The sequence below is a fragment of the Lissotriton helveticus genome, chromosome 6, assembly GCF_964261635.1.
Source record: "Lissotriton helveticus chromosome 6, aLisHel1.1, whole genome shotgun sequence".
Classification (NCBI taxonomy): Eukaryota; Metazoa; Chordata; class Amphibia; order Caudata; family Salamandridae; genus Lissotriton; species Lissotriton helveticus.
This window is the reverse complement of record NC_136067.1, coordinates 2,064,627,693-2,064,645,237: the sequence shown is the minus strand read 5'-3', so window position 1 is coordinate 2,064,645,237 and position 17,545 is coordinate 2,064,627,693. Positions and strand designations below refer to the sequence as shown.

General features: G+C 44.4%; 1 protein-coding gene across 1 annotated transcript in view; it reads left to right on the top strand.

Moving 5' to 3' along the window:
- Positions 1-16,933, top strand: part of LOC144762993 (uncharacterized) — a 110,283-nt gene extending 93,350 nt beyond the window's left edge. The window contains exons 8-9 of the mRNA XM_078648306.1: positions 1,142-1,291; positions 16,881-16,933. Of these exons, the coding sequence (XP_078504432.1) occupies positions 1,142-1,291; positions 16,881-16,933 (203 nt within the window). The remainder of the gene's footprint in view (positions 1-1,141; positions 1,292-16,880) is intronic.
- The last annotated feature ends 612 nt before the right edge of the window (positions 16,934-17,545 follow it).

The following is a 17,545-nucleotide window of genomic DNA, read 5'->3' as shown; positions in this document are numbered from 1 at the left end:
CGTTTAGGAAGTGAGTATGTCACAGTCCCCAGCAGACTCAGAGAGGAAGAATGATACTCCAAATGTATGATTCCTGGTTACATGATTCAGATATGTATTAATACACTGGACTACTGGGTGCTCTATTGAAGACAAGAAAGTAGTAAATAATGCCCCTCTTTTTGCTACAGTATCCCATTTTGGTGTCTCTGTTTCTCGCTTTTTATTTAGAACATTCTGCCCTCAGTGGGTGGAATTTTTGAACATTGTTATAGCCCTTCTGCCTTGTGGTTGTATCAATAGTTATTGCCCTCTCCCTTGTTCAGAGCCTTTGCTGGTGGCTCATATTTATGAGTCAAATGGAGGGCTTTTACCAATCACTGTAGCCTTAGTCAGCAGGCTGTAATGTTGTCTGAGGTGTCTGGGCATGATATTTATTGAAAAAATGGGGTGCAAAAATGTATGGGGCACTTGTGTGAACTCCCCATCTCATAGTGCTGGGGTCAAGTTTGAAGTTTATTAAAAACAAATGTCAACCAGCAGAGGTTTGGTGCATTAGAAGAAGAATATATGTTGACATAAGGCAATTAGAAATCCGGGTACAGGGACAGAAAGGGTAAATAGAAATAAAAGTGCATTCTGGGCATAGAAAAGTAGTATTCAAAGCTAAAAATAGATGGACTAAAATAACAAGTGAAATGTTCTTGGAAGAAGCAATGACGTCTTTTTAAAAAAAAGCTCGCTCCTGTGACCCTAATTGCTCAATGAGTAAAGGTGCACATATACATATATGAGTTTTCTTCTGTATGGAATTATTGCACCTCAATAAATCAGGAAAACAGCTGTTTCTTACGACATCTGGGAGGCCATAGGTGAGGGCATGAGCAGTCTATGGCAGTGGTGGAATTAAGGTGACACAGGGGGGATATTTTGAGTCCATCTTTTGGAGCTGGACAGTTGGAAAGCCTAAGCAGTCACGAATACATCAACTGCACTGGACTTTTAACAATCAACACATTCAACATTAGACTAGTGAGTTGTGACCGCCATTATTTTAGGGGTCCTTCACTTCTACTAAACTTCTTCAGTGTTTATTAACATGTTCCAAGTGAACTGCAATGGAAATGCTTAAAAAGCTGGTTTTGCTTATTGTCCTTTTCAGAAAAAATGGGTGCTTGCCCGAAGGATCCTCTAGTTATTAATTTAGAGGAGATCTGTCACAAATGTAATAATGACAAAGACTGCCCAGGAAATGAACGATGCTGCGCTGGACCGAAGGGGCGCGAGTGCCAACCGCCATCCAACTTTGTTGGTAAGAAACTTGTTGATTTTTTCTTAAACATTGGATCAGTTACACTCTTTCACGATTGGAGGTACCTGAAGCCCTCATGAAGGCCTTCGGGTCGTTACCTATCTCTACAGGTGTGCAATGCAATGTTTTTTTTTTTTTAACACTTTTGGCTGCAGCCGCTCCTGTATATCATACTTGGCCATCGTCTTTTTTTAATACGGGTAATACAATCCGTTGGAACGTGCCACTGACCTAATGTTGCCATCGCTGCTATTGATTAGGCACAGCATCTAGAGGCTTCACTGAGCATACAGCCAGGTGGACTGCTGCTACTTACACTGCAGTAGAAAATGAAGATCACAATACGTAGGTATAGAACAACTAAGGCCTGATTCACAAAGAGCCTTGGCACTCGTGGCGGAGGCTCCACACTCGTGGCGGAGGCTCCACACTCATGGCAGAGGCTCCACACTCATGTCAGAGCCTCCGCACTCATGTCAGAAGCTCCACACTTGGGTGAGATCTCCACACTTTAGTTTCTCATTGCGGAGATCTCACTGTGACTGTAGAGCTTTTATAATGAGTGTAGAGGCTTCACATTCATGGCAGAGGATCCGCACCCGTGGCAGAGGCTCTGCACTCATAGCAGAGGCTGCATACTCGTGGCAGATGCTCCACACTCATGGCAGAGCCTCAGCACTCGTAGCAGAGCCTCCACACTCGTGGCAAAAGCTCCACACTCGGGGTGGGATCTCTGCACTTCGGTTTCTCATTGCAGAGATCTCACTGTGACTGCAGAGCTTTTACCACTAGTGCAGAGGCTCCACACTCATGGCAGATGCTCTGCACTATTGGCAGAGGCTGCATACTCGTGGCAGATGCTCCACACTCGTGGCGGAGGCTCCACACTCTGGGTGGGATGTCCACTCTGTAATTCCTCATTGCAGAGATCCCGACATGACTACAGAGCCTTCTCCATGAGTGGGGAGGCTCTTTGTGAATTGGGTCCCTAGTATTTGCTAGATGCAAACAGATGTGAGACTCACCTCTTCCCTTTCTTTTGATAAAACATAGAGGTGTATTGCAAGTAACCCTCAGAAATGCCCGCTAGCTTGCCCCCATTATCATCAATATCAGATGAGTCCATGAGGCTCTCGTTGAAAATTCTAAATTATTAGGGAATCCATAATTGTGTTCATTATTCCTCCAGTAATTGCTCTTTTCCACTGATATTTCTCCCAGAGATTCTACCTACTCTTTTGGGGTATAACAGCACAGATCTGTAAAATTAGTACACATCTTTTAATCCTGGTTTTAGTTAAGAACACTTGTTACCGTCCAAATCAGGATTACAAGGGTCCTTGTCATGAGGGCCACAGTGACAAGTTGCAGAACTCAGGAATTTCATAACACACAGATGTTGTGCTATCAAGAAAAAGCATTGAAAAGGGCACAAAGCTACTCTTTCAACATGCACCAACCTCCCCGTGCATCTGACCATTACATTTTATTAAATATTAGTGTATTTCATGTGTGTTTGAATGTATCTCTACATGGTTTTGAAAGAGAAAACAAATATGTCAATTTTCTTTTATTTAATCAGCCAATCAGAAGAAGGTTGTTCATTCTAATGGGGTGCAGAAAGTGACCATAAGTAGTTTTGCTGTGGTTTTAGAACTATACATATATATATATATGCCTAGAGGCAGTTTGACCCAAAATGCATTTCCTCCAAATTTCACTCTAAAGTTGATTGTCCTGCATCAATTTCAAGCCCTTCAGCAGATACACATAGAGTAGTCATGCCAGGAACACACACAGAAGAGAAACATATATGTTTGGGCCCACATCCTCATGAACATAGATGTTTAAGAGAAATGTCACATGTTCAAAAGTCAAGACTTTGAAAATAGGTTTTTTGCTAATTCACTTGATCAGCATATATTCAGGAGGAATGATTTTTCACCTTGTCCTCCTTCCTTTTTGTGGAAGGCGATCCCAGGGGAGGCCAGAATATGTGCCTGTCCACCCGGTGACCCACCTCTCCTTGGAATACTGCCGAGCTCTGGCAGGAGATCCTTCAGGAGGAGAGTCTCGGGTCTAGGATCGCACGCCCTGAGCTAGCACCACTCGACAAAGGGACACCACACCGTAGATTTCAAGAGAACGTATTCTTTTATCTCTCAAGCAAAAATGGATCTTTATGAACCGCAAGATTCTTAGGTACAATCAGAGCATGGGTTCAAAGAGTCTCGTAGGGATTAGGGTAGCGGGACAGTCTTAATGTTCAAGATAGATGCGGGTGCGTATCCGGCGCACAGCTCTCAATCCTCGAGCTGGGGGATACGAGTAGATCTTGGGTCCAGCTGGACCAGGATAGTCTCTGAGCCGCGACCACGTCCGCAGGGCTCGAGCAAGGATGTAGCTGTTCTTACGGTCTTGGTGGAGCCGCGAACGAATCAGCAGGGCTCAGGTATTCTCAAGGTTGCAAAGGAGCCGCGACCACGTCTGCAGGGCTCAGAGGGTTCCGGGCAGAAGTCCTTCTCTGCCGGTTAGGAGCCGCGACGAGGTCAGCAGGGCTCAGATGGGTTCGTGCAGCAGTCCTTCTCTGCCAGGTAGGAGCCGCGACGATGTCAGCACGGCTCAGATGGTTTCGTGCAGAAGTCCTTCTCTGCTGTGTAGGAGCCGCGACAAGGTCAGCAGGGCTCAGATGGTTTTGTGCAGAAGTCCTTCTCTGCCGGGTAGGAGCCGCGACGAGGTCAGCAGGGCTCTCGTAGTTCCAGGATACAACTGACTTGATCGCCCCAGAGCAACCCTTGATATAGGACTGCTCCTCTTTGATGTCCGGAGTCCTCGCAGGCAGAGGTCTTAGCGCCTGGGGGGCCGTTTGTTGGGGGTTCCTCCTAGGCGGCCCCTTTCATCCTTTCAAGTTGGGTCTGGAGGGATCCCAGACACGCAGCAGGCTTGGAGCCAGCCCTCAGGGAGGCCGGATGGGCGATCGAAACTCATCTCTCGAGGGGAGGTAGGAGGTGTGATCGAACTACTCCTCCCTCTCATGCTCACGGGGAGCGCTCTACCCCCCAGCCGGGTATCGCGCATCTAGGGCCGAGGTCGTGCTGGTGCCGGGGGCGGCCATCATAGGTGCAAAGGAATGGGCACCGGGGCCTTTGGGGCCTATCAGGGTTGGGTGCCTCGGGTAACACGAAGACGGAAGGGAAGGACGGGGAAGCCCAGTGTCGTGGGTGTGGGTCATGGAGGGAATGGACGGGTAGGCCGTGATAATCAGGGGCCTGGTGGGGTGCACGGGTCAGGGTTGGGTCACTACGGGTCAGGGAGGACCACGCCACGAGGCCGGATCTAACACTTTTCTATGTGCAGAATAGTAGTTTTCCCATTCTGCAATCATCAATAGTTGGGAGATGCAAGCAAGCTTTTCTCTGAAGCTTTGACATAAAATTTCCCATCTGTGCTGCTTCTGCTTTATTGCCCCCTGATTTCAAACCTAATGCCAACTTGCAAATTTGGGGAATCACCTCAGTCTGAATGATCAAGAGGGTAAAACTACAGTCTAGCTTCCTCACTAGTAGGTTCACATAAGAGGTCCAGCTTCTGAAATCATACGACGTGACGACCTGGTCTTGGGACAAATATCCTTCATAAAATGTTTTTTTTTTAATACTAATCTTAACCTAAAGTTGAAACCAAAAGTACTATTGCACTCCACATGGATACTCAAATGAATCCCTTTGCACACATGACTCTCTAAGGTGTCAAGGAGACAAATATGATTCAGAACTGAGATATGTTACCAACCAAGTAATTATCCAAAATAAACTGAATATCTAGCCAGAGAGATGTATCTAAAAAGCTAGGGCATTTACTTACATTGACATATTTAAGAGATTTACAATTGAGATAGTCCTAAAATACAAAATGATTAGGGCAATTACACACAGGCTTTAGGTTTACTACCAGCATGTGGTCTTATGGACAATGTGAACCAGTGGAAAAAATCATGCTTATTATTATAAGTCCATCTGTGCTTCCTTAGGTGTGTGATGCATAGTATGCTGTATCATAAATTTGCATCAGATTGCTATAAAATGCAAGACAATATGTGCTTTGCTGCCCTCTGTATGCCAGAGCAGAATTCTGTCTTTCACCCCAAGTTTAAAATAAACAGTGAGCACAACATATTTCCCCTGTGTGTCCAAAATCACCACAATTGCATCTTGCAAAGTTTGCTCTTTAACAAACAGTCTGCCCAACAGTCTTCAAATTTTAAAGTGTTTAAGGTAAGAAAGTGGCTTTGAGATTTTCAGGGATATAATCTACAAAGGAATGGACAGTTTCCGAAGAAGATAGCTCCAGGCATAGATATGGCTTTGCTGTAGACTGTTGACATTGTTCTAGACCCTCAAAATGTTGTATATTGTATAACAAGAGCATGCTGAATTCAAGTTTATTTATTACCAAGTTGTTTATATTCCAAAGCGTCTCTGTGCTGTTTACACTGTGAAGCAGCTCTAAGGTGTTTACACTTTAAGGTCCGCCTTTCATTACACTCTAGAGCTGAGGTCTTCAAACTTTTTGATGCCGAGACCCCCTTGTAAAACCTTTTTAGGTGTAAGACCCCCTTCCGAGAAAAGTTTCTAGAAACTGGTAGTCCTCATCATCAACTTTTGACAACCATGAATGCGCCTGTTAGACCTCATCACATCCCCCATCATTCATCCACCCACACTTTCACACATTCATCCATCCACCCTTTCATCCTCCCATCCATACATCCATCCTTCATCCATCCACCCTTTCATCCTCCCATCCATACATCCATCCTTCATCCATCCACCCTTTCATCCTCCCATCCATACATCCATCCTTCATCCATCCACCCTTTCATCCATACATCCATCCACCCACCCTTTCATCCATCCACCCATCATTCATCCCCCCACCTTTTCACACATCCATCCATGCATCATTCATCCATGCAACCTTTTAGCCATCCATCCATCCATCCACCCTTTCATCCATACATCCTTCATCCACCCACCCTTTCATCCTTCCATCCATACATCTATCCTCACCAATCTATCCTTCATCCATCCACCCTTTCATCCGTCCATCCATACATCCATCATTCATCCATCCACCCTTTCATCCATCCATTCACCCATCATTCACCCACCCATCTTTTTACACATCCATCCATCATTCATCCATCCACCCTTTCATCCATCCATCCTTTATCCATCCACCCTTTCATCCTTCCATCCATCCATCATTCATCCATCCACCCTTTCATCCATCCATTCACCCATCATTCATCCACCCACACTTTCACACATACATCCATCCACCCTTTCATCCTTCCATCCATACATCCATCCTTCATCCATCCACCCTTTCATCCTTCCATCCATACATCCATCATTCATCCATCCACCCTTTCATCCATCCATTCACCCATCATTCATCCACCCATCTTTTTACACATCCATCCATCCATCATTCATCCATCCACCCTTTCATCCATCCATCCTTCATCCACCCTTTCATCCTTCCATCCATCCATCATTCACCCATCCACCCTTTCATCCATCCTTTCACCCATCATTCATCCACCCACACTTTCACACATCCATCCATCCACCCTTTCATCCTTCCATCCATACATCCATCCTTCATCCATCCACCATTTCATCCTTAAATCCATACATCCATCATTCATCCATCCACCCTTTCATCCATCCATTCATCCATCATTCATCCACCCATCTTTTTACACATCCATCCATCCATCATTCATCCATCCACCCTTTCATCCATCCATCCTTCATCCAGCCACCCTTTCATTCTTCCATCCCTACATCTATCCTTCACCAATCTATCCTTCATCCATCCACCCTTTCATCCTTCCATCCATACATCCATCATTCATCCATCCACCCTTTCATTCATCCATCCACTCTTCATTCATCCACCCACCTTTTCACTCATCCATCCATCCTTCAGCCTTACATCCATCCATCCACCCATCATTCATAAACCCACCGTTTCTGCGCCTCTCTCATGGGGGGGGGGGGGGGGTTCAGTATCTCTCTGCGTCGTCTTCCTTCTTCTTTCCTGCTCATGGGAGGGCATCTCTGTGCCTCCTTGCTGGGGGCGGGGGACGTGTCACGGGACCCACAGCTCCAGGTGCGCAACATCCATTGAACTCAAAGGACTACACTACAGCCTGCTCCCCCAGCTCCCCCCCCCAGCTCCCCCCAGGTCCCCCCAGCTCGTGTATGTGAGCCTGGCTGAAACAGCTTCAGGGACACACACACAGTCACACCCAAGTACTTGACAGGTCTTTAAAAGACCTTTTACTTGTTAATGAGGCGTTGATGTTTTCACACCTCGGTGTGAATTAGGCCTCCTCCGTGAGCACCCTCAATCAGCCCAATGCCAGGAACTGCACACTGCAGAATCTGCAACCCCCTTCCCAGGACTCCACGACCCCCCTGGGGGTCGCGCCCCACAGATTGAAGACCGCTGCTCTAGAGGTTTCCTCTGTTGTTTACACTAGAACAATGCTCAATATCTTCTTTACATTCTAAAGCTGATCTATATTTTATATATGATTTATATTCTTTTTACTCTAACTCTGACCTATGGATTTTACATTTAACACTTGCCATTGTTGCATGCCCTGTACAGCTGCTCTCTTCACACTCTGAAGATAATCTATTGAGTTTACACTGTAAAGCTTGCCTTTGTTGCAAAAACTGTAAACCCGCTCGGTTTATTTTTAATTATTTATTTTTCATCGTTTTGTATACCACCAACAGGACCCTTGCGGATATCAGAGTGATATACAGAATCAAAGTGAGATGAGTAATAAAGACAGTAATATCACATTCACTACAAATTCACTAACAATAAAATAACATAGTTCTGTAAATTTGATAACAACATATTGTCACAGACCAATGCAAGTACCAGGCAGTGTTGAGAAGCTGGGGGCAAAGTCGGTACAGCATTGAAGAGTGCATTAGGTAGCCTGAGATAAGTAGTCATGTGAGCGACTGAGGAGACTAGAGTCATGGAGTCTATGGAAAAAATGTGTTCATAAGGAATTCTTGGATTTCTTTCTTGAATGATATGATCAAGGGATTCAATCTGATTTCAGGAGGTGAAGAGTTGAAGAGTCACGGGAAATCCCAGATAATGCACGGTGTAGGGTTTCTTCTTGCAGAATCTCTGAGGTTTCAGAGGAAAGGTGTTGGATCTTTTAGATACTCTGCAATGACCATGAGAGTTCGAGTTTCTGGATAAGACAGTTAGGGGTATTGTGGTGGAGGGTGTTATGCATGATGCAGGCAATGTTTCGCTGGATTCTTGCTTTTGTAAGGGAGCCAGTTGAGGGATTTGAGGTCCAGGGTGACATGTTTGTTTCATTTTGATCCAGAGATGGGTCTAGCGGCAGAGTTGAGTGAGGCCCTTAGAGGAGCAGGTTTGATCCTGGGCAGTCAAGATGGTGTTGTACTACGATGATCTAACCTGGTAACCACAAGGGCTAGCACTGCATAGTTGAAGTCATTCATGGGAGGAAAGGTTTTCATTTAATTAAAATGCTCATTTGGTGATTTGCTGCTTTGGTAGAGGCACTGTCTTTCTGCATTTTGAAAATTCTTGTCAAGAGTACCGGATGCTGATTTTGCTGAGTCAATGATTTGTGGAGTGCAGTTGAGGGCTGTAAGCTGTTTCAATCATTTGTCGATGACCAGTACCTTTTTGGGTGCGATATTAGAAAGAGCTCCGTTTTTGGAGTATTTAGTTTGAGGTGATTGGTTGCTATACTACAAAAAGGGGAGCAGAAGAGGGATAGGGAAACAGGATGCCCTCCACTCAGTAATGTCAAAATACAAGGCCTGGTTACACATTACACATACAAATCCAATGTTTAAGGGAAGGTCACACTATTACTTTCTCGGTGGGACATGGTTTTCCATCTAGTCATAACCACCCCAAAATGTATAATTTTAAAATGTAAAATCAAATAAAACAGGCCTGATGGACGGGCCATTTCTATTGGAGCTTGGCTAGTCTCAAGTTGTGTCTTTCTGCGTTGAGACTACCATTGTACCATGGTTTTCAAGATTTTAGTGGACATTTTTTTTATGGAATGGAGCGATTGAGTCAGGAACAGACTCCATGGAGAGAGTGTAGTCATTTGTAAGGTCAAGGACATCTGAGAGCTCTTCAGCAGGAGTAAAGATGTTGTGACTGAGAGGAGTCAGAGAATTCACATCGATGTTGTGCATTCTCCTTTCCCGGGTCTTGGGCTTGGATCTTTGGGCTATGTTGTTTATCAAAACATCCTTGATGAGTAACATGATGCAGTGGTGGTCGGTCCACTCACAGGGTAAGATAGATTCCATCTGAAAAGAGTTGGGCTTTGCAAAGATAAGATCTAATATTGATCCTTTATTATGAGTAGGTTTGTCATAGAATTGAGTCAGGTTAAGGTCTGTAAGAAAGGTTTTGAAGCTGTTGACTGCTGGATCATAGACGTCTCTGAGGAAGATTTGAAGGCAATGCTGATCAGCGTTTGAACCCAATGGTTTCCATGATTTGTTTAATAAAATCTAGGTTGTCGTCTGGAGGGTTGTATATCATGTGCATCTTGCATAGGGATCTGTTGTTGCATGAAATATCAATTCAAAGGTATTTGCAGGTGGGTAAGACAGGAGCTTGTGCTTGAATTGAGACTATATATGCAAGTGATGCCTCCACCTGGTCTATGGGGTCTATCTAATCTGGTAATATCATGGTTAAGGGGGACTAGAATGCCTATGACAGGTGCAAATGACTAGTTTAGCCATATTTCTATTAGGATTGGGAGGTCAAGTTCATATACGAGAATCAGGCCATTACTAAATCTAGCATGCTTTGAGGGAGAGCTGCAGTTGATTAATATGCCTTTCGGTTGAGTTTTATGGAGTGCTGGAATAGATTGTGTGAGGATTATTTGTCTGAGGTTATGTTTGTTAACATCTCTATGGTAGAGCCTAGGAGCTCTGAGAGGGTTAGTCTTGATGACCTGGATAGATTCCTGACGATCTGAGTACTGAGGGTGAGAGGAATTGTATGATAGTGATAGTAGTAGGATCTTGAGATCGGCTTCGGGTAAGGGAAGCATTTGTTGGTCATTAAGGTACATTGGGGTAGGGTCTCTTCCTCAGAATCCAATGTGAAGGCAGAGTGAAAGTAGAGGCCTAGTTGGTAGGGAGGTGCATTCGGGTTGAGACGGGTGGTTGATGGGTTGGTCATGTGTGGGTGTATGAGTCATGTGGTTCATATTTGGTCCAAGATAGTTGGTTGTCATTGTGGTGAAGGGAATGAGCCTATGTAGGTCCGCTTTAAGATCTTGCAGGCTTTTTGTTCTCTCATCCAGTTTGGAATCTAGTGAGGTGTAGGGGCGGGTTGACATGTCTTAAAGGATTTGGACAAGGAGGCATAGGTGTGAGGGTAGAGCTGGGTTACAAACATATTGGGGAGAAGGTATGTGAAAGGCTTGATTGTGGGTTGAGTTAGAGTCTAAATTAGGGTGGGGAGAGCTCGAGAAATGGGTGCTAGGGCATGCTAACCGAGTGTCAATAGGTGTTATAGGGGAAACAGCATTCATGGAAACAGAGGACGAGGGGGAGGTAGAGATAGAGAGGGTTTAAATGAATATGTAAATCCAGAGTGGTTACTCTCATGTAAGAGGAGTCGGTGATCTATTTGGTGGGCAGTGATTACCAAATCCATGATGGCTGGTGGTGTGTTGGAGATGTCAAATATGGTTACAAAGGATTGATTGGCGGAGGATTCAAAGGTGGATGCCAACTTCTTGATTAGTGGAAAGAATTCTTTGCATAGTTTAAGGTGGCCATCTGACACCTGAATGAGGATGACCTAATTGTTGTAAATGATACCAAAGAAGGGAATGCCAATAATTTGAGACCATGTGGGGTTTTCCTACTTGTAGAGATCAGGATCATTGAGAGTTTTTGAGACCATGTGGGGTTTTCCTACTTGTAGAGATCAGGATCATTGAGAGTAGGGCATTCCTCCATTTTACTCCCCTATTTGTATTGAAAATGAGTTCACTAAATATTGTTTCAATGTTGGTGCAAGGGGTCAGACACTTGTGTTTTTGGAAGGGATTTCAGAAGTCAGTGTTTTAGGGTCTTAGAGGCTTTGATAGATTCCGGGGATACATTATTTCATGGGCAAACTAGCCCTATGGTTCTAAGCTGATTTTGGTAGCTCTGTGGATCCAGGTCAGACAAAAGAAAGTAACTGTGAGTCCTATGGACTGGGATGATTTGGGATGGAAAAAAGTTCACAGGCTGGCCTTCTTTCTTGGGAGAAGGAGCAGATTTAAGAACTGTTACTTAAACGAGCTGGCGAGGAGCGATTCTTCATTCACCATGTATGATCATACAAATCCTTTTAATTTATTAATGGTAGTAGAGAGTGATTGTTGTGGTTAGGGAGAGCCTGCAGTCTGGTAAATGCTGGTAAAATGTAGTTGCTGAAGAGAGGTAGGTGTGAATAACATTACAAATTGGCCGCTGTTAGAAGAATAGAATTCTAGTGATCATAGTATGTCAAATCTTCAGATGCTTATAGGCTAGTTAGAATCTTTTCTTTGTAGTTTGTGCTTGAAGTGACCTTTAACGTTTGAAAGTTTTCATAAGAAGGTAGTAGGTTAAAGAAATTGTGATAAAGAATATGTATGGAAGTTGTGGGGACAATCAATACAGTAGTTGAGGGTGACTGTCACTGATGCTCTTTGGTTACACATTATGTGTCCATAGTTGTTATTTAGGATCTTAGTGATGGCTGATCACCTGCAAGGTGGAAAGAAAAGGAGTCTTCTTGCTTGCTTCTGTGTCAGAGAATGCAATGGTACAGCTTGAGTATAAAAGCGATTAGTCAGTCATGAGTGGGTGCCTCATTTGATGCTTAAGCCAGATCTTTTTAGAATCTATTGGCACAGAAGATTAAAAAAGTTTAGAGAACGAGTGTCAATGAAAAATGTAGCCACTAGATGGAGCTCTAAATCTGAGAAGAATACATGGTCTTCTATTTCTTTCCCTGCGTGAGACTGGTCAGGGATCAAAGTCCTGTGGGTGATTAAAAATATACAGTTCAGATATTACTACAAGTACAGGTGAGACACTCTTACTCCTCACGGGCGGCCTGCATTAGGGTTCGTATTTAATTTCAGTGTTATCATGGGTTAACAAATACTGAGTAGAAATCCTGTTACAAGTATGAGAGTGAATCAGAGCTTCCCTCTAAGATGGCTGTCACTTTAGCAGCATCAGAATGGAAGCTGTACTGAAAAGATGAGTCCTCTTTCTATTTCTTCTGTGTACCGAAACTAAACATGGGGTTGGGAAGGAAGTCTTGCTCTATACCATATAGACTGCTCCTCAGTTTCAACACTGTATAGTCCTAAGATATGCTCACTGTACTTCTTACATCCTCCTGTTGTACTTCTCATTCCTCAACATGCCGATCGCTGGAGTTTGAGAGATCAGGGAGCAGGCAACGTGGTCAACACCAGCCACACAGGAGAAATGGTGGTGGTGCTCTGAAGATTTGTATGGATTCAGATTCACTGGGGTGGAGTAATGCGAACGGGAACGCCAAAAATGTGTGCAACCTTTCTCCCAAGCCCCCAGAGTTAATCAATCAATCAATCAGCAAAATTTGTAAAGCGCGCTACTCACCCGCAAGGGTCTCAAGATGCTGAGGGGGGGGGTTGGGGTCGCTACTGCTTGAACAGCCAGGTCTTGAGTTGTTTCCTGAAGGAGAGATGGTCCAGGGTCAGCCGTAGGTGAGTGGGGGAGTGGGGAGGGAGTTCCATGTCTTGGGAGATCGGGACAGCGGAGAGAATCATGATGCTAGATGCTAGAAAGGAGGTGGGTGGAAATCTCCTCAGGACAGCAGGGAGGAGCTAGTCTCACACTGACAGTGGCCTTGCAATGAGCCCCCCTGGTCTGTTGTTAATTAATGGTAAACATGGGCTAGGTGCGGTCACTGCATATCTGGCATCAAGCGCATCAGCGGCCCACCTGGGCACCTATGCTCCGGATGCCTTCGAGCATGATCCTCATGGTGCAGTGGGGTGATGTATGATGTAGGGCATCGGTTGTAGTATGGGGAGGGACGGTCAGACCTTTTCATGCCCCAACAATGCACAACATGGCAGACACCACCCAAGCCTCACAGCTGTAGATCTCGAGTGAGAAAGGAGCATGCAATACTCCTACCATCTTCTAATCAGAGGCTGGACCTAACAGATAGAGGCTCTCAAAGGGTGAAAATGGGTCAGAAAGGTCACCGGCGGGAATCAGGATCCCACCTCGGCTCTGCAGCACATCGGGTAATAAATTATATCACAGACCGAAAGGGGGGTAAAAGGTCGCTTGATTAGCAACAATCAATTAAATTACAATAATGCAAGCAAGATTACCACAACCCAAATGTAACACCCCCAACACCCCTCCTTGATCCCCCATGAATTTTCCCCATATTGATCCCCCATGACATTCCACCCAAATTGATCCCCCATGCCATATTGATCCCCCAAGAAATTTCCCCCAAATTGATCCCCCATGCCATATTGATCCCCCATGAATTTTCCCCCATATTGAAACTTGTCCCCAACATCTTAGTTTGTCCCTCTTCATACCTCCTGCCTTATTCCTCTGTAATCTGTTTTCTCCCTGTCTTAAGCTATTCTGCCTGCCCCAACCCTTCCTGCACTGCCTAAATCCCAGCAAAATATGCCTGCCTTAAAAAACTAAGCAAAAACCCCAACCTAGCTCCTAGGAAAAATAAATATCTGAAATAAAGGGACGGTGGGAGGTGCACGAAAAGAAAAGCACTGTTGGCGACTTGCCTCAAGAGACCCTCAACTGACAAGCGATGGTTGAAAACGCTGTGTTCTAAAGCAGGCACCTTGCCTACGCGCGCTTGCTCTGGCCCATTCCATCAGCCCGAAGCAGAATGGGGGTGGACATTCTTTGAATGCCACCTCCAGGTCTCCCATCGGGAAATGAATTACATCACAGACCGAATGGGGTAAAAGGTCTCTTGATTAGCAATAAATAATTCAATTACGATAATGCAAGCAAGATTAACACAACTCAAATGTAACCCCCACCACCCCTCCTTGATCCCCCATGAATTTTCCCCATATTGATCCCCCATGAAATTTCCCCCATATTGATCCCCCACGCCATATTGATACCCCAAGAGTTTTCCCCAAATTGAAACTCGTCCCCAACCCCTTAGTTTGTTCCGCTCTCTACCTCCTGCCTCGTTCCTCTGTAATCTGTTTTCCCTCTGTCCTAAGCTATTCTGCCTGCCCCAACCCTTCCTGCCTGCCTAAATCCCATCCAAACCTGCCAGCAGGTAAAAGCCCTGAACAGGCGTTTTTCCTGTCCCCACCCAAGCATTTGAGTCAAATTTAAGTCAGCATTTCAAACCAATTCTTTAATTAAATAGATTAAGTGCAAATGGCAGAAACATGACAAACTATTGACCTCAATGTCGCTTCAACAGAGGCAAAACGAATTAGAATATAGAAGAAATTACTGTGGAAATAAACTTGACCTGACAAATAAGAGACTGTCGCCAATACAGCTCTTAGGCCCAAGGCTGCAACCCCAACATATTAGATAACTTTTCTTTGATATTCACCAAATACAATTTGTTTGCTATAAATGAAAGATGAACACCATCTGGTCTGAATTTGAAAATCAGCCTTGCCAATATCCTCATGGGCTAACCAACTTATCCCATTAATAATAGAGAAACAATGCAGCTCCCTATTGACCTTTCTCCTGGCTCTGTCAACTGCAGAGAACTCATCAACACCCCTCCACTCCCTCCTTTATGCCAGAGCCGTTAAAACCACTTTTGTGGTAGACCAAGACGCGATGAATAATTCTAAATCAGCTTTTACCTCAATAGTGAGACCGAGGGCCAAACGTTGCACCAATTTGTTTTCCCCCAAATTAATAAGTAGTACGTCAGGGCACAGTTTAGAAGAAAATACCTTGTGTAACAACAGCAACAATTGACCCCAACGCATGCCACTTTTTCCCCGCCAATCAATCTTGATGTCCTCAAAGCTGAAGCCTAGGTTAACTCCATAATGGTTTTGTTCAGCCAGTCTGGTTGCCCACTTAATAAAGGAGTGTCCAACGATCCAGACGCTTGCCATGGATGCCGGACGGGTCAACAGGGCACCTTAAAAGAAAAAGATGTTAGAAAGGGCAAAATAGATCTATAAATCATATAAATCTCTAACATACTTTAAAGAGCAATTAGATGTCCAGCAGCCTAGACATTTCAGCTGTTGCAGCGAAAAAAACATTCTAACATCTTCTGAGGCCGCGCCTATTCTAAAAGAATGTGTACCAAATTCTATAGGGTTAGGACCCAAGATACATAAAGCTGTCCATAAAACTGCTAAGATTTGGGAAGCTGTTAAATCAGAACAATCCTGGTGCTGAAAAACAAATTCTTGTGAATATGCGTTTGCTGCCCTAAATTGGAACCAAGCTGACATTGGGCAAAGCGGGCCGCTGAGCTCCTGCAATACCACTGTAGCCCTTTTAGCTTTTTGATCCATTTTTGAGGATTCCAATAAAATATGTAGAGACTGCTTTGTGGTTGAAACATTAGAGGCTTTTAACCCCTGAGAGGTTGACTTACCCAATAACACTGAGATCCTAAAGGCCCCAAAAATAACCGTAACATGCAAAGTTTGAATAACAAAAAAATTCAAAAGGGGGATAGCAAATTATTTGTAAAATTGTTATTATGTTGCCCAGTAAGGAAAGAGATATAGCTTTCTCAATTAAGTGCAGCGCTTCTTTATTTTATACCAACCATGTAAAATTCTCCTACCCAGTTCTCCTAAAGATGGATCATACCCCCAAAACACTTACCATAGAAAGAAACGCCTGACAGTTTCCCAGCAATTGTAGTGGCTGATATATTTCTATCAATATTGTCCAAAACGAACCGTAAGATATCATTGTTACGATTTATACAATCTATTTCATCGTTGCTGTGACTAGCAGCACCCAGATGTAGGAATTCAGCCCAAGCTCTTCTGTAAGTTAAACGTGCACTGTCAGCAAGAGAGTGTTCAACTAATTGCCGTATCTTTAATCTGCTAGCTCCCATACCTCTTGAGGAATCTGAGTTTTCTATTGGGAATGCTCCGGGTGCCAAACCACGGAATCTCTGCCACTGGGAACGAGATAACGCATCTGCTATATCATTATCCAAACCTGGGACATTTTTTACTCTAAACTTTACATTGAACATCAGGCAAACAAGTATTAATCTCTGTAATAATTTTAGCTAACGACTATCTTTGGCCTTTTGTCCATTGACCAGGTCAACCACAGTTTTGTTGTCCACGTGGAAAAGCAAAGTTTTGTTTGCCAAATATGTGCCTCAAATGGCCAACACTACAATCGGAGGGATGAATAAAAAAAATGCTATACTACTCTTTTCTTTAATCCACTTCTCTGACCAGGTTTCAGCACACCACATGCCATCCCAGAAAAGCCCAAAGCCATTGGCCCCTGATGCATCAGAATAAATCTGAATTGACCATGAGCATTTTTCATCTAAAGACCAAATGGTGACTCCATTGAAGAACTTAAGAAGCATAATCCATACTTCAAAGACAGCTCTTATATAAAGAGACACATGAACTCTGTGATGAGGTAATGTAATACTTGACATCGCAAAACCTAACCATTGACCAAAGAACCTGCCAGTTTTCACCACTTTGCACGCAAAATTCCAATGACCCAATAATCGTTGCATCTAGAACAAAGTGGCCCTCGTCACCAGCCGATTGGACTACGGGAACGCCCTATACGCAGGAACCACAGCCAAACTTCAGAAAAGACTCCAGCGCATACAGAACGCTTCTGCAAGACTCATCCTCAACATCCCTCGCCACAGCCTTATATCCGCCCACCTGAAAGACCTGCACTGGCTCCCCATCAGGAAAAGGATCACGTTCAGGCTCCTCACCCACGCACACAAATCGCTCCATAACATGGGCCCCGAATACCTCAACAATCGCCTCACGTTCTACACTCCAACCCCCCAGCTCCGCTCCGCCAGCCTTACCCTTGCCCCCATCCCACGGATTCGCATAACCACCACCGGCGGTTCTCCTACTTGACC